The 18875-nt window shown below is 36.9% G+C and overlaps 1 protein-coding gene across 3 annotated transcripts in view; it reads left to right on the plus strand.

Moving 5' to 3' along the window:
* Nucleotides 1-18875, plus strand: part of HDAC8 (histone deacetylase 8) — a 250574-nt gene that overhangs the window by 108193 nt on the left and 123506 nt on the right. For 2 of the 3 annotated variants that reach the window (XR_004038054.2, XM_030851045.2), the window contains exons 8-9: nucleotides 4600-4772; nucleotides 7291-7385. Coding sequence is in view for 2 of the 3 variants with exons in the window: in XM_030851045.2 (XP_030706905.1) it covers nucleotides 4600-4772; nucleotides 7291-7385 (268 nt within the window). In the remaining variant the exon portion in view is untranslated. Of the gene's footprint in view, nucleotides 1-4599; nucleotides 4773-7290; nucleotides 7386-8370; nucleotides 11719-18875 lie in introns of those variants that run through there. The other variant, XM_060292839.1, reaches the window with a different exon arrangement.

The raw sequence follows: 18875 nt of genomic DNA on the forward strand, positions 1-18875 counted from the left end.
GATGCAGGGGACACGGGTTCGTGCCCCTGTCCGGGAAGATCCCACATGCCATGAGCGGCTAGGCCCGTGAGCCATGGCCGCTGAGCCTGCGCGTCTGGAGCCTGTGCTCCGCAAAGGGAGAGGCCACAACAGTGAGAGGCCCGTGTACCGCAAAAAAAAAAAAGAAAAAAAAAACCTCTTGATAACCTTCACTGTACCCTACGCTGTAATCAGAGGATCTTTTCAAAATGTAAATTTAATCATGCCTTGTGCATGTGGTGCACACGCACGTGCACACACGCACGTGCACACACATTTGAGACATTTCATACCCTTTAATGAATTCTTTTCTATTGAAGTATAGTTGATTTACAATGTTGTGTTAGTTTCTGATGTACAGCAAAGTGATTTATATATTCTTTTTCATATTCTTTTCCATTGTGGTTTATTACAGTATATTGAATATAGTTCCCTGTGCTATACAGTAGGACCTTGCTATTTATCTGTTTTATATATAGTAGTTTGTATCTGCTAATCCCAAACTCCTAATTTATCCTTCCCCAACTCCCTTTCCCTTTTGGTAATTGTAAGTTTTCTATGTCTGTGAGTCTATTACTGTTTTGTAAATAAATTCATTTGTGTCATATTTTAGATTCCACATATAACTGATATTATATGATATTTGCCTTTCTCTGTCTGACTTACTTCACTTAGCATGATAATCTCTAGGTCCATCCATGTTGCTGCAAATGGCATGATTTCATTCTTTCTTATGGCTGAGTAGTATTCCAGTTATATATATATATATATATACACATATATATATACACATACACACACACACACATACATATATACATACATACATACCATGTCTTCTTTACCATTCATCTGTCAGTGGACATTAAGGTTGTTTCCGTGTCTTGGCTGTGAACACTGGGAATGCATGTATCTTTTCAAATTAGAGTTTTCTCTGTATATATGCCCAGGAGTGGGATTGCTAGGTCGTATGGTAGCCCTATTTTTAGTTTTTTAAGGAACGTCCATAGTGTTCTCCACAGTGGCTGTACCAGTTTACATTCCCACCAACAGTGTAGGAAGGTTCCCTTTCTTCCACACCCTCTCCAGCATTTGTTATATGTAGACTTTTTAATGATGGCCATTCTGACCAGTGTGAGGCAGTTTTGATTTGCATTTCTCTAGTAATTAGTGATGTTGAGCATGTTTTCATGTGCCTCTTGGCCATCTGTATGTCTTCTTTGGAGAAATGTCTGTTTAGGTCTTCTGCCCATTTTTTGATTGAGTTGTTTGGCTTTTTTGATATTAAACTATATGAGCTGTTTGTATATTTTGGAAATTAAGCCCTTGTCAGTCCATCATTTGCAAATATTTTCTCCCATTCCATAGGTTGTCTTTTCGTTTTGTTTATGGTTTCCTTTGCTGTGTAAAAGCTTATTAAGTTTGATTCCGTCCCATTTGTTTATTTTTGCTTTTATTTCTATTGCCTTGGGAGACTGACCTAAGGAAAACATTGGTATGATTTAGAGACATTTCATAGCCTTTAAGTAAAAGTCCAAACTGCCTGGCCTATCTGGCCCTTTGTGCTCTAACCCACGTTTACTTCACCAGCCTCACTCCCACCACTCCCTGCTCCAAGCTTTCATGCTCTGGTGTGTGCAGTTCCTTCTGTAAACCTAGTCCCTTACCCATAACCCCCACAACCCTCCCTGCTTCCATTTTCCATACCTTCACCCCCATGTGCCTGGAAGCTTCTCCTAATTTTTTATTTTTATTTTTTTTGCGGTACGCGGGTCTCTCACTTTTGTGGCCTCTCCCGTTGCGGAGCACAGGCTCTGAACACGCAGGCTCAGCGGCCATGGCTCACGGGCCTAGCGGCTCCGTGGCATGTGGGATCTTCCCGGACCGGGGCACGAACCCGTGTCCCCTGCATCGGCAGGTGGACTCTCAACCACTGCGCCACCAGGGAAGCCCTTTTTTTTTTTTTTTTTTACTTTTTATTTCAAGATAATCATGCATTCACAGAAAGTTGTAATGAAATGTACGGGGAAGTCTCTTCTTCCTACAGCCTCCTCCAATGTTGCCATCTTGTACAATTATAGTATAACATCAAAATCAAGAAGTTGACATTGGTACAATCTATAGAGCTTATTCAGTCTTCACCAGTTAATACATGCAGTCTGTGTGTGTGTGTGTGTGTGTGTGTGTGTGCGTGCATAGCTTTGCATAACCACAACCACCAGCACAGTCAAGGTACAGAACTGTACCATCACCACAAGGCTCTCTCATGCTACCCTTTTATAGCCACATTCATCCCTAACCCCTGGCAACTGCTAATCTCTTCTCCATCTCTCTAATTGTTTCACCAATGGTATATAAGTGGAATCATGCAGTACAGATTTTGAGATTGGCCTTATTCACCCAGCATCATTCTCTTGAGATCCATCCAAGTTTTTTGCATGTATCAAGAGTTATTTCTTTTTATTGATTAGCAATATTCCAATGGTATGGGTGTACTGCAATTTGTTTAACCATTCACTTGTTGAAGTACATCTGAGTTGTTTCCAGTTTGGGTTGTTAAAATAAAGCTACTATGAACATTCATGTACAAGTTCCTATATGAAAATAAGTCTTAACTTCTCTGGAATAAATGTCCAAGAGTGCAATTTTTAGATTGTATGCCAAGTCCATTTTTAGTTTTGACAGGAACTGCCAAATTATTTTCCAGAGTGTCTATACCATTCTATATTCCCACCCAAAAGGTCTGTGTGATCGAGTTTCTCCACATCCTCACCAGCAATTGACATTTTCACTGTCTTTCATTTTAGCCACTTTGATAGGTGGCTCACTGTACTTCTCATCTTTTAAAACCTGACAAGAGTTACTCTACTTCCTCCTCTGTGCCATCACTGATATTTCATTTATCATTGTGTTTTAATTATTTATCGATATAGTCCGAGTCTTCCCCTCTGTTCTGAGCTACGTGAAGATAAGAGCTGTGCCATATTCGTCATTTTTTTTCCCTGCAGCATCTGATACAGTTACATACTGGACACACAGAGGGCACTCAGTAAATGTGTGCAAAGTAAGGGAAAGAATGAAAATGGAAAAAACGTTAGTCTTGCTTGCCTCCCCCTCCTCCTCGTTAAGCTGTAAACCTTTTTAAAACAGAAATCACACCTTCCTCTGTGTCTCCCAGCAGCAGTTAATAGGGTGCTCTGTACATGTAGCTGCTCAATAAATGTTGGCTAACTATTCAGGTGGCTTATCTTCCCTCTGCACCCAGGAGATAAGCACATGAAAGAGAGAATAGGCCTGAGTATTCCTGTATTAAAGATCATATGTCATAAGTTTTATAATATCTTATAATCTCCACAATCACTGAATATTTGTCTGTGTAGATGAGAAATCAAAACAAAACGGTCTTTTGAGTCAAAGAATGCCTCTGCAACTGAGCACTTTTCAATAGTTTCAATACCCTGGTTACATATGAATTTTGGAGGACAGCATTTCATATCCCTGCATTCCTTTTGCAGTTTCAGAAGGATCTGGAATTTTTCTATTTTTGCTGAACTGGTATAATTTGACATGTTGATTATGAAGGGGTCATTAACCCCAAACATTTTTTATCACTTTTTGACTCTGCATTTTCTCAACTCTGAAGTATGTTAATTTGCACTTGTTTATATGTCTCTGTAAGAGTTACTCAAGCCCTAGAGGACTGGTATATGTTTTGTCTGGGAGCTAGATTGTAAGCCCCTTGAGAGCAGGGACCTTATAACTCCTAGGAATGCATCCTGGACATTGTCAACATTCAATTAATGATAATACTAGAAACTTGCCTAAGGTCATCTGTCACAATAACAACTTCCTTTTCATCTCTAAGGCTTCTAACTGTCAGGAAAAGCTCTTAGGTTGATTTGATAACATTGAATGATTCTACCCAAAATTATGCTCATTATTACCCACTACAATTTGTTCTTTAGAGTGCTTTCAGATTTATAATTTTGGATCAGTTATTATGGTTCCCTTCCCTATAATACCCTGGTTACATCCAAGTTTGGGAAGGCTGCATTTCATAACCCAGAAGTCTTTTAGCCTAATACAAAGTAAGCTGATAACATCTATGCTTTCAAAGCGTTTAATTCTCTTCACCAACCCTCATTGATAACTAGGTGGTGAACTCCAAGTATGTTGACAATCTTAACTTATCAGAAATAATCCTTAATTCAGTGTATTGTCCTATTTTCACAGATTATAAAATGGAGTAAATGTATACTAAACCAATCCTATGGCTGTTGAAGTTAAATTGATATGAATATTTAAAGGAAGTCTGAGTTCTAAAACAGAAAAGCAAATTTGGTCCTTGGTGAGGATGGAGGTAGGGGGAAATTTTTTTGTAAGTCAGGTTTTCTGAGCTACAATTTACATGCAGTCTGATTTACCCCTTTTTAGATAGAAAGTTTGATGAGTCTGACAAGTTGGATTTTTTTCCCTTCACTATTTGCTGATTCAACTATACCTCCCACTACCCTCCACAACCACCCTTAGACCAAACTGCCCTATCTTTTCCTGACATTTTGTCTCCTTTTTCTTTTCCAGTGTACTAAAGGAGGTGTACATAGCCTTTAATCCCAAAGCAGTGGTCTTACAGCTGGGAGCTGATACAATAGCTGGGGATCCCATGTGCTCCTTTAACATGACTCCAGTGGGAATTGGCAAGTGTCTTAAATACATCCTTCAGTGGCAATTGGCAACGCTCATTTTGGGAGGAGGTGAGTACAAAGGAAGGTCACCACGAGAATTTGTTGACCTTCCCCCATGTTTTGTCCATTGACACTGAGGAAAACTTGGCTTTCTAAGATTGGATAATACCAACCTGCCCATGGTCCAGAAGCCTGAGTCAATGAACCTGCCACCTTCACAGTTCAGCATAAGGAAGTACTCTGACACACTTCTCCTCCTCAGCCTGGCATGTGCATTGACTCCTTGGCACTCTGAAGTCTAAGTTTCCATTTCTGAAGCAAAGGTGCTTTGGTTAAAGGTGACATCAGATCTTATTAAGAATAGAGAATGTTAACCCCAGTGGACTTTGATCCATCTTCTCTCAGTATAGCCTTTGAGTCCCAGTTCTAATCATTATCTTTTGGAAACATACCACTAAAATTCTAACCCTACTCACATATAAGTAGTAAACGCATGAATTAATTGAATATCTAAGCTGAATTCAAGAACAACTTCTCCCCCACTAAAAAAGCATGGATTTGTTACAATAAAGCAAAATTGAGAGATCTAAAGTGTCTCTTAGGCATTTTTGCCTTCAGAGTGTACCTTGTGCACAAAACACTTTGCCTTCAGTGTTTTGTATTACTTAACCATCAGAAAGCTGGGTCTATTCAATAGAAGCATTTACACATTTGTGAAAGGAACCTTTCACAAACCTCAACTACCTTTGAAGCTGCCTTGCTTAGAATCTTCTGTCTATCTGGCACAATCTTTATTCCATTAGATGAATGGACTGGTGTGTTAAAATAACATGATCAAGCAGATTGAGCTTAAAATGTATGTATTATGGAAGCGCTAATAGTTTGTTGTTTGTCAAACTGTTGTAAAAACCAAATTAGAGGAGATTGTGGGAAGACCTTATGAAAATGAGTGAGCATTCAACACAAATACACAAGCCTGGTCCTTGGGCAGCCTCAAACCCTAGAGGGATCGAAATTAAAGGTGCTTACAAGAGACAACCTCTTATGAAAAGCTGGCGAGAAATGTATTAACTTCAACTCAAGGAAAAGATAAAATTGATAGGTGCCGCGGACATATTACTTTCCTTGACGGCACTAAAGACAGTGATTATGACACAGGTAGGGCCAGGGGGAAGAAGAAAAGCCCTTTCCTCAATATACATCTGTGTGAATCCGACTTTTGTTTAAGGCTACAGCCTTTACTTAGCACTTTCAAAGCCTCTTTGCTTTCTCAGCCCCAAGTCTTGGCTTTTGAATATATAACTCTTCTTATGTAATATGTGTATTCCTGAAAATACCTGTGCATAAATGGAATTTTTGCAAATCAAATCATACTGTATGTATGCCAGAGAGAGCTTGCTACTTAAAACCTATGGGGATTCTTTTTGAAATCAAATAATCATACCCAATAATTTGATCAGATAAATTCAGATTTTCCATGTCAGGAGTGTTTAAAGTAATACCTGTACTATTTCACTTCAATTCTCAACCCCCAGTAACACATAGACAATTGGCAGAGATGGCCACGTGCCCAAACTTCAGTGGATCCCATTGAGGCCAAAAAGACACATTGTAGAAGCCCCAGCATCCCTGACCTTTCAAGGAATAGAAAGGCTTAAGAAAAGGGCACCATATGTCTCAATCTATACATGTTATTCCAGTGTAATTATTAATAGTGTCCCTTTTTTACTCTTAAAAGTGTACCATTGTGGATGATAAATGATATGGTCACCCTACCTAAAATAGACCAGATTCTATTTCCCTCAGGCTGCACTGAGGTTAGGAAATCTTTCCATTTTATCCTTACACTCTTGGAATTTAGTTAAAAGCCAAATGTTCTAGTGCTTGCATGGCAGAACACATCTATTCAGCACAAAAATATGCTGATTATTAGCCAGTATAATATGGCTGCTGGGTGACTGTGACAGGACCTGACGAGGTGAGTCAGAGCGTCAATCAGCAGTCCTTTTCTCATCTCATTCTCTTTGATCTCTGCCACTAGGCCTGTATTTTGTGGAGAAAAGGAATGCTGAAATGAAAAGAAAGAAGTCTGTTTCTGTCAGCATTTTCCTTTTCTCTTTCCTGGAGGTTTTCAGGGCTATATCTGCCAATAGCTTTAATACACAAGTCACATCCAGCAGTCATTTTATAGAATTGTTACAAAATTCATCGCAGAAACCTTCACTTTGAGTAGGTCACCTCAAAAGATCTGGGTTCCAGGGATCTCAGTCTTACCAATGACTCTTGGTGGAATTGAGGACTTTGGAGTCCTCGGGTGCATATTTGTTCGGAGATGAGGGCCTTTTTAATCTTTGTAGGCCTTGGACTTCCCAGTTCCACATTGTGCATGGTCTGACTGCTTCACTAAAGACTGCCTACTAAGTGGTTCAAAAATATCATAAAGGGATGTTTAGGTGAAATTCTGCAAGTTAGAATTATCTTTCTAGCCCTTTTGTTAAAACATTTTTCTCTCCTTCCTTACCCCCCTTCCCTCTCCTGCTGTTCTGTGACTATTCTTTCCTAACTTCACAATTCTTGATGGAGACAGGAGGCTATAACCTTGCCAACACGGCTCGATGCTGGACATACTTGACCGGGGTCATCCTAGGGAAAACACTATCCTCTGAGATCCCAGATCATGAGGTAAGTAAGGCTCTGACAAGTCCTCTCTTCTTTAAGGGGAAGAGCTGAGTCATTCCACCTAATCAAAATCACGTCCTCACCACTCAATACCGTTTTGTTGAGAGACACTCCAATAACAATAACACACTGTCTTGGCAGAATAGTGGACTCTTGTTCCAAAATATCCAAGACCTTCTGCCTTTTTTTACAAGAGATCTCAAAGGCCAACCAACTTTAATTTCTCAATTAATTACAGAGACTGTGGGAAGGGGTCACCTGTTCACACAAAGAACTCTTTGGGATATGTGCATATTTTCATCCCCTAGACTCAAAAAAGAAGGGGCAATTTTTTTTAAATGTAGAAGCTGGGTTCTCCTCTATCTTTAAAAAGTCCTATTGGTGGTATGTCAAACCTCTGTTCTTTGGTGGTAGTCCTGGTCTCTCAATTTTCTTTGGCTGATGTAAAATTTAAAAAACACACAATCACCACCAAGACAGGTCTGGTATTTTTCCAGCGATTAGTGGTGCACAAAAGTTGGGGCAGGACCATCCAAAATGTGAAACATGTCATTTGAACCTTTGCCATTTTCTTTAGTCATATGAGATGGGCTTTATGTTTTCCAAGGCATAGATGTCTGTTCTAGTTTTCTCAAAACAGGTGTCATAGAAAGCTCTCTGAGAGCTGTGAGTGTGCTGATGATCCCCTTTATCTGAAGGTGTACCCCTTCTCTTCCCACCCACCCTGACACCTGGTGGGAAGCGTGTTATCATAGATCAGGATGTGTAGCTGCAGGCTTTAGACTGTGACTTATAATAATGAATCAGTGGCTGCAACCCCACCTTCTCAAGCCATCTCCCAAGGAGTCGAGATGGTACTTGGGTTATAACATTTTGATTCCTGCTCGATGCAGAAGCTGTACACTTGGGAGCATTATGCTTTTACAAGTTACTATTATTTTTTAAAAACTAGAAACAAACTAATCTTCCAATTTTCTTCTAACCACAGGTGAGGTATAATATGTATCTCAGAAAAACCACTCTATGTGTCTAGAATACAAATAGAAGGCACTCTATAATTTCAGACAATTTGCTGGTGTCAAGGTTAATAGAAGTCTCTTTTCTTGACTTGACTTACCTTTATTCAGTATTTGGAAGCTTTATGAAATATAAAGGTAAGCGAACAAATTACATTTGTGAACAAATATAATCGCTGTTATTGCCGTGGGAATATCTCAGATTGCATTGCAATTTAAAGCGCTGAGACTTTAAAAACTGATCAAGTTATGTCAAAAAGTAGTTTTAAGATGTAGAAGCCTGAATTGAGAATGAGTGTTCTGTTCCTAGGAAACAATGCAAATCTATAGATTCATCTATCTTAAAAGGTTGATAAAATTTTAATAAAGGTGAATACTGCCTCTGGTACCTGGAGATGCCTGGCTGGTTGTGGACTTGGCCTTCTAGATAGACATGTCCTGTCTTTATACTGATATAGCCTGCTAGATTAAATGAGATATAATGTACGTCAGGTGCCTAACACACAGTTCTTGGCACACAACAGGCATTTTTGAAATGCAGGTTTTCTCCTTCCCCTTTGTATGCACCTAACAACTTCTGATACCCAGACATTTATGACTTTGTCATTCATAAATTTGTCCAAACCCTTTCGAATCCCTTCTGTCATATCCTTCTGGTATAAGAGATGTGAGTCATCCAAGAGGGAACAAAGAAGAAAATTGAAATGACAGTCTTCCAGGTACAATAAGATAACATTTTAATGAAAATTGCCAAAAATAGCCCACACAGTGTAAAGGCATATGTAAGTTTTGTGCCACAATACACAGTTGCACACAAATATCCTTGCAGTCCTCTGTAATCAGATCAACAAATGGTGGCTCAAAAAATATTTACTGAGCGCCCGTTGTGTGCCAGGCACTATACTAGGTGTCTTGGAAGATACAAAGACACTAAGACATCATCCCCTACCTCAAACAGCCTGGGATAAAGGGGGGTATGAGTGCTGAGGAGATATGTAGATACATAAATAAATATATTACACAGCAGAATAAGAGCCACAAGACTATAGGAACAATGGCTATGGATATGTGCCTCAAATATAAAGGGGATATAAAGGAGTGCACAAAATACCCTGCCCTCCATGAGCTGAAAATGTAATTGAGAAATCTAATCGGTGAAAAGGTCAGGACAGTGCTGCAGGCAGCCACAGTCTGCTGGCTAACCCCCTCACTGTCTTCCCTCTCAGTCTCGGCTTTTGTTCTTCTGTCTCCTAGGATAATAATCCTCCTCCTCCAGATGCCCTTTCCCCATCTCTCTATGATCTTCCTCAGTCCAGCTTAAAGCCCTATGCCTTTAAAAATCCCTTACCTAAATATACCAAGGCCCTTTGAGCTCTTCCTTCACGTTCATTTGTTCTTTTCATTCCTTTACCAAATATTCATTGGGCCCATACTGCTTGCCAGGCCCTATTCAGACCTGATACAGGGATACAAAGATTAACAAGATAAGCCCAGTGCTCTAAAAAATCTCATCATCTAATAGAGGGGACAGAACAATGTGCTCAACCCAGGACAGATGAGGAGCGTAGAGGAAATGTTTCACCAAGACTTTAAATTGAATATTGGAGGTTGACTGGGAGTTTGCCAGGTGAAGAAGATGGAAAGGCATTCTGGGCAGAAGGAATAGAAATTGGAAAGGACCTGGTGCCTTGTGTGACCAGGGAGAAGTTTGATATAGTAGAACACAGTGTTTATGAGAGAGAGAGAAGGATTAAGGCTTGAATGGAAATTGGAGCCAGATTATGAAGAGCCTTGAATGATGCACTAAAGAGCTTGCACTTTCTTCTGTGAAAACAGATGAGCTTTGGTCTTTAGAAAGCTCACTTGATAGAGCATGGAAGATACATTGCAAAAGGGAGAGAGCTGAGAAGGTCAAACCTGTTAAGAGGTTCAAGGACACTCCTATCACGCTCAAGTCTGTACCATTCCTTTGGTCATCTGTGGTTTCGGTTGTCTGCATTCCCCTTTAGTGCTCATCAGAGTGTTAACACCCACCAAGTTGATGTTCATTCATTGAATGAACAATTGAATCAATGAGTGTTTGAATAATAAGTGTCTCAACTTTCATACTGGAAAACTTATATTTTTAAGATGGAAGAATTGGAAGCATAATCTAGCCTTTTTCTAGAAACTATTTAACCCCAGTAGCAACTACCCATTCTTTGCAAGAAGTACCAGCTATCCCAGTAGGAAATAGATGTATCCATGGGAAACACTAGATCACCAATGGAAGGAAGAGAGTTGGGAAGGCAAGTATTGGAAGTGATTAGTGGTGAAATTTCAGGCATAACCCTCATGAGATACAAAACCAATCATGCCCTAAAGCCATTGATCAAGGAGTTAGTTCCAGCCCAGGAATCGGGGAGCCAGGTTGGCCAGCCAGGCATGGAATAAGGAGGCAATCCCACTGGAAGAAGAGTTGGGCCCAGCGGGGAAGGTGAGAGGAATGGACCCTGCCCATATGACTGGCCCAAGTATCTCTACCATAGGGAAAGCCCAAAGGTGACATGGGGTCCCATAAAAAGACCAGTATGTGGCTAATTTAGCAAATCACCCACTACATGTAATAAGGCTTATGGACTATTATATAAGAATGTTGTGTAATCCAGTAATACTATTTGGATCCTATGATCTAGGATAGAGTAAGACAGTTATATTATAGACAATTATATTCATTTATACGTATATGTATACAGATATATCAGGTATGTGTACATACCTGAATCATAAAGTAGATCTTTAAACAAAATTTAGTGAACAAAAAATATTTATTTAAATAGACTCCTTTTGATGGACTGGTTAGACAAGTTATGCCTCATTCATATGAGGGAATATATATAGCCATTGAAAAGAATTAAGCTGATTTATATACAAGTGTATGTTACTAATGTAAAACAGTCTTGCATTGCAGTCTGTAGGTTTCAGTGAATTCATAGATTGATTTGGGGCAAAATAATATCTTAATATTTACTCTTTCAGTACATGAATTTGCTATCTCTTTCCATTTACTTAAGTCTTTAATTTCAAATTTTAATTTATACTTTTCAGTGAACAGGTCTTGCACAAATTTTGTTAAATTTATCCCTAAATATTTCATGACTTTGATGTTGTTATAAATGGTATTTTTAATTTCAATTTCTAATTGTTTGTTGCTAGAATATAGAAATACAAGTACAATTGATTTTTTTATATTTATCTTGAATAATGTAACATTGCTAAACATTAGCTCTAGTAACTTTTTTGGAGATTCTTTAGCATGTTCCATGTATACCAACATGTCATCTGTGAATAAAGAGACTTTTACTTATTCCTTTACAATCTTCATGCCTTTTATTTCTTTTTCTTGATTTATTACACTGGTTGGGACCTCCAATGCAATGTTGAATAGAAGTGGTGAGAATGAACATCTTTGTCTTGTTCCTGATCAGTGGGGGAAAGCACTTAATCTTTCACTATGAAGTATGAAGTTAGTGGCAGGGATTTTTTTTAATATCCTTTATTAGGTTGAGGAAGTTCCTTTCTATTCCTAATTTACTGAGAATTTTCCTCACAAATGAGTGTTGAATTTTGTCAGACGCTTTTTCTTCATCTATTGAAATGGTCATATGGTGTCCTCTTATTCTGTTAATACAGTAAATTGCATTCACTGTTGCTTTTTTTATGTTAAACTAACCTAGCAGTCCTGAGATAAACCCTACTTTGTCATGGTATATTACCCTTTTTATATATTGCTGGATTCAGTTTGTTGAAATTTTGTCAAGGATATTTGTGTCTATGTTAATGAGGGACATTGACCTTTTTTTTCTTTTCTTTTCTTTTCTTGTAATATCTTTGTCTGGTTTTGATATCAGGACTATGCTGATCTTATAAAATGACTTGAGCAGTATCCCCAAGTCTGCTGTTTTCTGAAAGAGTTTATGTAAAATTGATACTGTGTCTTACTTAAATGTTTGATAGAATTTGTTAGTGAAAATATTTGAGCCTGGAGTTTTGTTTGTGGGAAGGTTTTTAATTATGAATTCTATTTCTTTAATAGTTACATGGCAAGTCAGACTTTCTATTTCTTCTTGCTTCCATGTTGATAATTTGTCTTCAAGGAATTTGCTTATTCACTCATAATTTTCCCTTATTGTTCTTTTAAAGTCTATAGGTCTATAGGACTATAGTGATGTCCCCTCTTTAATTCCTAGTATTGCTAATTTCTTCCCTTTTTTCTTGATCATTTTAGCTTATGGTTTAACAGATTTAGTGAACTGTATTTTTTTCAGAGAACCAGCTTTTAGTTTCATTGACTTTATTTTTCTCTTTTCTATTTCATTATTTCTGCTCATATCTTTGTTGTCCTTCCTTCTACTTATTTTGCATTGATTTTTAGTTCTTTTTCTAGTTTCTTATGGTAGAAACTTAGTTCATTGATTTCAAGCCTTTCTTCTTTTTTAATATAAGTATTCTATGCTGCAAATTTGCATCTAAACACTGCTTTAGCTGCATCCCACAAATTTTGATATTCTCTTCATTTCCATTTGGTTCAAAATAGTTTCTAATTTTCTTCTTTGACTGATGTGTTATTTATAAGTGTGGGTTTTTAAAAATTTATTTCCAAATATTTGAGGACTTTCCAGATATTTTTCTATTTATATTAACTTTCATTTTGTTGTGCTCAGAGAACATACTTTGCATGATTTCAGTCCTTTTATATTTATTGCAATTTGTTTTATGGTCCAGCATATGACCTATCTTGGTGAATGTGTCATGCAATTTGTAAAGAATGTGTATTTTGCTGCTGCTGGATAGTATTTTCTATCATTATCAATTAGGTCAGGTTGGTTGAGAGTGTTATGTCATCTATATCCCTACTGATATTTTGTCTGCTTGTTCTGCCAGTTACTGAGAGAGTTGAAATCTCAACCATGATTTTGGATTTGGCTATTTTTCCTTTTAGTTGTGTCTGTTTTGGCTTTATATATTTTTGAGGCTTTGTTATTAGATGTATACACACTTAAGGTTGTTATATCTTCTTGATGAATTGACCCCTTTATTATTAAGAAATATCCATCTTTATTTCTGATAATATTCCTTGATCTAAAGTCTATATTGTCTGATTTTATTATTGTTGTACATGCTTCATTATGATTATTATTTGTATGGTATATCTTTTTCTGTCCTTTTACTTTTAAGCTATTTATGTCTTCATATTTACAATGGATTTCTTGTAGACAGCATAAAGTTGGGTCGTGATTTTCTTGTCCAGCCTGACAATCTCTGCCTTTTAGTTGGCATGCCCAGACCACTTATCTTTAAATTAATTATTTATACCTTCAGGTTTAAGTCCATCTTCCTATTTGTTTTCTATTTGTCCCCTCTGTTGTTTATTTCTTATTTTCTATTTTCCTGCCTTCTTTTGAATTAAATGAATTTTTTAAGGATTCCATTTATTTTCTGTATTTGCTTATTAGCTATAACTCTGTTTTAAATTTTTGTGGTTACTCTGGGGTTTACAGTATGCATTTTCAACTTATCATAGTCTACCTTCAAATAGTATTACACTACTTCATGTGTAATATAGCACCCTTGTGACAGTATTCTTCCATTTTTCCCTTTTACTTCCATGTGCTATTGTAGTCATATATTTTACTTTTGCGTATGTTATAAACCCCATGATACATTGTTATTATCTTTTAAACTGTCAATTATATATTTTAAATTTTTAAAATATTTATTAATTCATTTAAAATAAGACTAATATTACCTGTGCATGTTAGCACAAATAACATGTTGTAATTTTTTTAAAAAACTGTATTTTCCAAGACAAAAAGAAATCTCATGAGAAGAATGGTAATGCTATACATTTTTGCACAACTCTATAACATCTGGCTTAATAGATGACAGCTGACTTCTCATACCTGCTTCTACATTCAATGTGTTTTGATATTATTTTTGTTAATGTATGTGGAGAAGATCCAACTTCACATAGATCTGTAGATGGAAAAGGGAAGTGTATTTTAATAACTTTTACAGGTCATTATGGATATTCTTCTTTGATACTACACAAAAACTCCATGGTAGTTTCTTAAATGTTAATGCTGTGTGGAATCTGAAAACGTATCAGTGAACTTTGTATGTACTGTTACATCAAAATTCATTGATCATCTTGTACTCTGAAGGGATATTTGACCCATCTTATTCATATTGATTATTTGGAAAATATCGGTTCACTAAGTTATACAGATATTACAAATGTTGAAACACTTTATGCAGTATCAGAAATCACATTAAACTGATATGAATGCTGATTTCATTGGAACAAAGCTTAAGTTTGGGGAAACTGTCAAGCTTATAGTGGCAGAGTGAAGTTTTTCAAAATTCTGATTTTCATTCAAAAACGTGTGAGGGACTTCCCTGGCAGTCCAGTGGTTAAGACTCCACACTTCACTGCAGGGTGCACAGGTTCAATCCCTGGTCGGGGAACTAAGATCCCACATGCTGTGTGGCATGGCCAAAAAAACCAAAGTGTATATTATCATTGGCAAAAAATAGTGTCAGTTATTGATATTTAACCTAAATTGGTAGGCTCACTTCATTTTTGAGAACATATCTGCCAAACATCCGAGTATTTAATCATGGTTTCTCCATTAGTTATTCTTCCTCACAAAAATGATATTCCATGAAAAGTAGCTGTTTAGGTCACAACTTAATCACAGATATGCTTTTCCTCAAGACAACTTCCTATTTTATCACACAGAATATTAAATCCAGGATCAAGATTTGATAATTTTTAGTGCTTCGCCAAAGCCATTCTTCAGTGAAACGGGGTTTTTCTTTTTACTGTGTGTACACGGCAACAAAGAATACAATAAATGCTGGTATACTTTGGTACTACTCCCTTAATTTATATACCATGGTTCCAGCAGTTTTACCCACCATTGCTTTTGCACATTCATATGAATATAGTTGCTCTGGCATAAACCATATTTTATATTCATATATATATATCATATATACCATAACCAAAAATATATACCATAAACATATATATGCATAAATATATAATATAAAATATATAAGTTGCTCCAGGATAAATGATGAGATTGAAACAAGTTCTTCAGCACTTTCAATATTTTAGTACCACTTGTGATTGTTGCTAACCGTTCACATAAAAAAGGTCTTCTTCAAAGATTAGTGCTGATACCATATGACTACAAGCAGAACAGTAAGTCTAGCCACATTTATAGACTTGTCTGTTTTTAAGGTGAAAGTACAGTTCCACAAATGAGATAATAATTAAGTCTTTCCCTGAAAACTAATGAAAGAAATCATAGAAGATCTAAATAAATTGAGAGATACTATATAAATGGAGTGGAGAGTCAATATTGTAAACATGTCACCTATGGGAGAAAATGTCATATAAGAAGAAAACCCAAAGAAGAAAATACTAAATCAAAAGATGGATTTAGCATAGTTGAAGGATATAAGATCAATACATAAAAATCAACGATATTTCTATATACTAGCAATGAACAAATGGAGATGGAAATTAATGTTAAGAGAATGAAAGGACAGGCCACAGACTGGGGTAAAATACTTACAAATAATAATCCAATAAAAAGGAGATATATCCAGAATACATAAATAACTCTCAAATGCAATATTAAGAAAATAAGCAACACAATAAAAAGTAAAAGAAAAAAATAACTAAATCTCCATGTTTAGAGCTAAATGTTTAAATAAATAAGTTACTGTGCCATTGAAAACAGGCAGTGCTATGAGTTATTTTACTAACCTTTCATCCAGTGGGCATTGAGCAATGTCAACTGTCTAAGGCTTCACTGATCTCTAAGCTATTATGTGAATTTCTCCAGCCCATGCAGTGCAATAACTTATGCATAAGATGCTTCAGTGGCTTTTTCATTTCTAGTTTGAAAAGCTCTAACAAACAATTTTTGGTTTTTAATAAGCTCATCATGTCTACACTTAAAATATTCAATTTCTTTCCCTTTCACTATGAATGAATGGTCTGAAAATGATGCCACAACTTAAATAATGAATTATTTTGAAACTATATGAAAGTGTTCTGTGGCTAAGACACTGCAAGGTAAATTAATGACATATATAAAGATAATTGTAATCATGTTTTCATTCATTACTTACAATTTCACCACATGTTTATGAAGTAAATATCTTCCTTCCATGAGTCAGAGCCCTCACCAATACTGCAGTTTCATCTTTTTCAGCATCTTCAAACATAGATATTGCAGCTTAGGTTTGAGAAAGCAAGTCTTCTAATCTCCTTTATTAAGCCAACAATCTATATTCTTGTTGTGTTCTATCTAGGTGGAAGTAAAATTCTAGGATTTCAAAATAATGGTTTTCTAAATAAAAATAGTTACAGAGATTATAGCAGGTATGACTAAGGGTACATTTTCCATGTCCTTCTTATGGTTAGGGAGTCCAGGTACTGGTCATGGTGCCAGTACTTCAGAGGGGAGAACTGAGAAGCTTAAATGAAGGGATGGAAGAAAAGACCCAGAGCCCAATGAGGCAAGCGATCTCATAGTAGGGGCACCTGCTGTATGGACCCCAGCAGGAGATGCAGGGAGACTAGATAACTGCTCATACCAGCCAAGGGATGCAATGCTCAGGCTAGAATGCATCTATTAGCAGCTCTGGACCACATCTCCTATATCCACAGCTAGGCTGTGCCACCTTTTGACTGGACTGTGTTGCTCCACTTACTCTGCTACCAGGCTGACAGCCTTCCTCACTGCTCCATGGTCTTCAGTGGCACTCCTTTGCAGTCAGCAAATATACAGCCACCACTGGACCTGCCTCTCTCAACACTGCCCTAAATTATCATTTAAAGAAATTTAAAGATGAGTAAAAAAAGATCTTTTATATTTACACTTTGCAGCATTTTTCAATCCTTTGTGTAGGTCCAGGTTTCCATCTGGTAAAAGTTACATTCTTTTAAAGAACTTAACTTAACTAAAACAACTTAAGTTTTCTCATGGTATAGGTCTGCTAGCAACAATATCTCTTGGCTTTTGTTTGAAAAGTCTTTACTTTGTCTTAATTTTTGAAGGATATTTTCACTAGATATAGAGTTCTAAGTTGATAATTTTTTTCCTTCAGAACTTTGAAGATATCACTCCGTTGTCTTCTTGCTTGCACATCTCCTCATGAGAAGTCTGTAATCATTCTTAGCTTTATTCCTTTGTATAATATATGCCTTTTTCCCCCCTTCTGGCTGCTTTTAACTTTTCTCCTTGTGACTAGACTTCAACAGCTTGATTAGTTTGTCCTGGTATGGTTTTCTTTGTGTTTATCCTGTTTTGGTATTCATTGAGCTTCTAGGATCTGAGGGTTTATAGTTTTCATCAAATTTAGAAGTATTTCAGCCATTATTTATTTTATGTCCTTTCTTTTTCTCTTCTACTTCTGGGACTCCAATTAAACCTGATAGATCAGTTCTATTGTCCCATAGGTCACTGCAACCCCCTTTTTAAAATTTTTTTAATTTTTAAATTTTTCTTTTATTTATTTATTTTTGGCTGTGTTGGGTCTTCATTGCTGCGTGCGGGCTTTCTCTAGTTGTGGCGAGCAGGGGCTACTCTTCGTCACAGTGCACGGGCTTATTGTGGTGGCTTCTCTTGTTGCAGAGCACAGGCTCTAGGCTCACGGGCTTCGGTAGTTGTGGCACATGGGCTCAGTAGTTGTGGCTTGCGGACTCTAGAGCGCAGACTCAGTAGTTGTAGCACATGGGCTTAGTTGCTCCACGGCATGTGGGATCTTCCCAGACCAGGGATCGAACCTGTGTCCCCTGCATTGGCAGACGGATTCCCAACCACTGCACCACCAGGGAAGTCCGTGCAACCCCCTTTTTTTTCAGTCTTTTTTTTCTCTTTACTATTCATTTTGAGGAGTTTCTATTGCTTTGCCTTCAAGTTTATTGATGTTTTGTTCTGCAGTATGTAACTGCTGTTAATCCCATCCAGTGAAATTTTCCTTTCAAATATTTGACTTTTCATCTCTATAATTTCTATTTTTAAAAATACTTTCCAAAGAAATTAAATCTTTTTAAAAAGCTAACCAAGAATAACATCTTTCCATTTCTCTTATTGTGTTCCTATTTTCTTTACATCCTTGAACATATGGAGCACATTTATAATAGCTGTTTTAAGGTGCTTGTCTAGAATTCCATTATCTCTGTCATTCCTGAGTCTGTTTCTGTTGACTGATTTTCTCTGGGTTGTAGATCACATTTTCCTGCTGTTTAGTTTAGTTTAGTAATGTTTAGTAATTTTTTTAATTCAATATCCAACATCATGAATTTTGCATTGTTGAGTGCTGGATTTTTTTGTATTGATTTAGAGAGGATTGTACTTTTTTCTGATATTGTGGATATCAGATAAGTGGATAAGTTATTGTGGATCCATTTGAT

Source organism: Globicephala melas, chromosome X (assembly GCF_963455315.2).
Source record: "Globicephala melas chromosome X, mGloMel1.2, whole genome shotgun sequence".
Taxonomy (NCBI): domain Eukaryota; kingdom Metazoa; phylum Chordata; class Mammalia; order Artiodactyla; family Delphinidae; genus Globicephala; species Globicephala melas.